This window comes from Anolis sagrei, chromosome 1 (assembly GCF_037176765.1).
Source record: "Anolis sagrei isolate rAnoSag1 chromosome 1, rAnoSag1.mat, whole genome shotgun sequence".
Classification (NCBI taxonomy): domain Eukaryota; kingdom Metazoa; phylum Chordata; class Lepidosauria; order Squamata; family Dactyloidae; genus Anolis; species Anolis sagrei.
The window spans coordinates 232,946-235,560 of NC_090021.1; the positions used below are offsets into that span (position 1 = coordinate 232,946).

The window sequence follows — 2,615 nt, forward strand, 5'->3', positions numbered from 1 at the left end:
GCAGGACTTGGTGCGGCTTACAAGAGGCCGAGCCCAAATACATCATAAAAACATAAGAACAACAATACGACAATAAATAACTCATAACAAAGCAAAACAATACAATACACAGCACAATAATGACGTGATGCAATTAAAAACCAGTGGCAGGGCCAAATGTAAGAATTAAAAAAGGGGGGGGGGGAATCTGGGAAGTAAAGAAGGTTTTCACCTTTCCTCCTTAACCTTTGGCTTCTTTCTTGACCAGGGAAATGAGGATCCTACGGAGCCACCTCTGGGATGCAGGAAGGAGACCAAGAAGAGAGGAAGGAGACATCCTCCCAAAGTGATGATCTCGCTGAATTCTTCACCTCACTTACAGGAGAGAGAAAAGGAAGAAAGAAGAGTCAACCATCTGTATTGCGATTAAATACACATTCCGCTGTTGATATGGAGGAGAAAGCATATAAATGCTTGGAGTGTGGAAAGGGTTTCACTCGCAAGGCTCATCTGCAGCGACATGAAAGGACCCACACGGGGGAGAAGCCCTATGAATGCCTGGATTGTGGGAAGAGCTTCACCGACACTGGAAGTTTACATTTACATCACAGGACTCACACTGGGGAGAAACCCTATAAATGCCTAGAGTGTGGAAAGGGCTTCACTCAGAGTACAAATCTGCATTCACATCAGAGGACTCACACGGGGGAGAAACCCTTTACATGCCTGGAGTGTGGAAAGAGTTTCACTCAGAATGCAAATCTACATGCACATCAAAGAACGCACACGGGGGAGAGACCCTATACATGCTCAGAGTGTGGACAGAGCTTCACTCATAGCGCAACTCTACATTCCCATCAAAGGGCTCACACTGGGGAGAAACCCTATACCTGCCTGGAGTGTGGACAGAGCTTCACTGAGACTGGAAATCTACATTTACATCAAAGGACTCACACTGGGGAGAAACCTTATAAATGCCTGGAATGCGGAAAGGGCTTCATTCAGAGTGCTACTCTAAATTCACATCAACTGACTCACTCAGGGGAGAAACCCTATACGTGCTTGGAGTGTGGAAAGAGCTTCACTCATAGTTCAAGTCTACGTTTGCATCAAAGGACTCACACTGGAGAAAAACCGTATCCGTGCCCGGAGTGTGGACAGAGCTTCAGTGACAGTGGAAGTCTGCGTTCACATAAAAGGACTCACACTGGGGAGAAACCCTATAAATGCCTGGAGTGTGGGCACAGTTTCACTCATAGTTCAGGTCTAAGTTCACATCAAAGGATTCACACCGAGGAGAAACCCTATCCATGCTTGGAGTGTGGACAGAGCTTCACTTGGAGTTCAAGTCTACGTAAACATCAGAGGATTCACACTGGGGAGAAACCTTATAAATGTGTGGACTGTGGGCAGAGCTTCACTGAGAGTGGAAGTCTACGCTCCCATCAAAGGACTCACACTGGGGAAAAACCTTACAAATGCCTGGAGTGTGGACAGAGCTTCACTTGGAGTTCAAGTCTACGTAAACATCAAAGGACTCACACTGGGGAAAAGCCCTATGAATGCCTGGAGTGTGGAAAGAGCTTCACTGAGAGTGGAAGTCTGCGTTCCCATCAAAGGACTCACACTGGCGAGAAACCCTATACATGCCTGGAATGTGGACAGAGCTTCACTCGTAGATCACTTCTACATTCACATCAAGGGACTCACACTGGGGAGAAACCTTAGAATTCCCTGGAGTGTGGACAGGGCTTCACTCAGAATGGAAGTCTACCTAGACATCAAAGGACGCACACTAGGGAGAAACCCTATAAACATATGTAGTATGAAAAAGAACTTATCTGAGAGTTGAAGTCGACATAGTATTCACATTGGAGAGAACGGTGGTGGAAGACGCTGATAACAGAGTTTTCCAAACTTTTCATGTTGGTGACATACTTTTCAGACATGTGTCCTTTCGCAGCATGGTAATTCAGTTCAACTAGCAAACCAGAGGTTTGACAGAAGACTGAAGACCTGGCTGTTTGAACAGGCGTTTGGATAAACAGTGCTATGAATATAATTAATATAGGAAAACGGAATTACGGATGACGAGTTGGATCACGATTCTAGTTACGAGATGTTAATGTGTTGTCTATTGATGTGCAATTACTTAGTATATTACGGTGTTAATTGTTTTTAAATAGTGTATGTTGTTAGTATTGAATTTTTGCTCTTGTTAACCGCGTTAAGTCGCCTACGGGCTGAGAAACTGCGGTATACAAATAAAGTAAATAAATAAATAAGCCAACCACATATAAGATTTCTAATATAAGTAATGGTAAGGTGTTTTTTTATAATCTTTACTGTATGAACTTAAAAATAAATTTATTTGCATCATACAAGTAGAATATAACATATTCACATTTCCCCGCAAACATGTTTAGAAAACAACAAAGGCAATGTATACAGAGTTTTAGATTATAATTCAAGAAGACATACAAAAGATTTTAAAAACAAATCCAAAGAGAACCAGAATATTTCGTCTTAGAAATTATAGACTTTGAAGGAGACAAAAACAAGGAGATATTGTTTAATTACTTGACGACGGCAATTACCAGTCGAAAGAGATTCCCAAAAAGGAAGAATGGCAGAAC

At 42.5% G+C, this 2,615-nt stretch overlaps 1 protein-coding gene across 1 annotated transcript; it reads left to right on the forward strand.

The window, feature by feature from the left end:
- Nucleotides 1-213: 213 nt before the first annotated feature.
- Nucleotides 214-2,363, forward strand: LOC132761743 (zinc finger protein 135-like). Its single transcript, XM_060754827.2, has one exon. The coding sequence runs from the start codon at nucleotides 280-282 to the stop codon at nucleotides 1,705-1,707; it is 1,428 nt and encodes a 475-aa protein (XP_060610810.2). The 5' UTR covers nucleotides 214-279; the 3' UTR covers nucleotides 1,708-2,363.
- The last annotated feature ends 252 nt before the right edge of the window (nucleotides 2,364-2,615 follow it).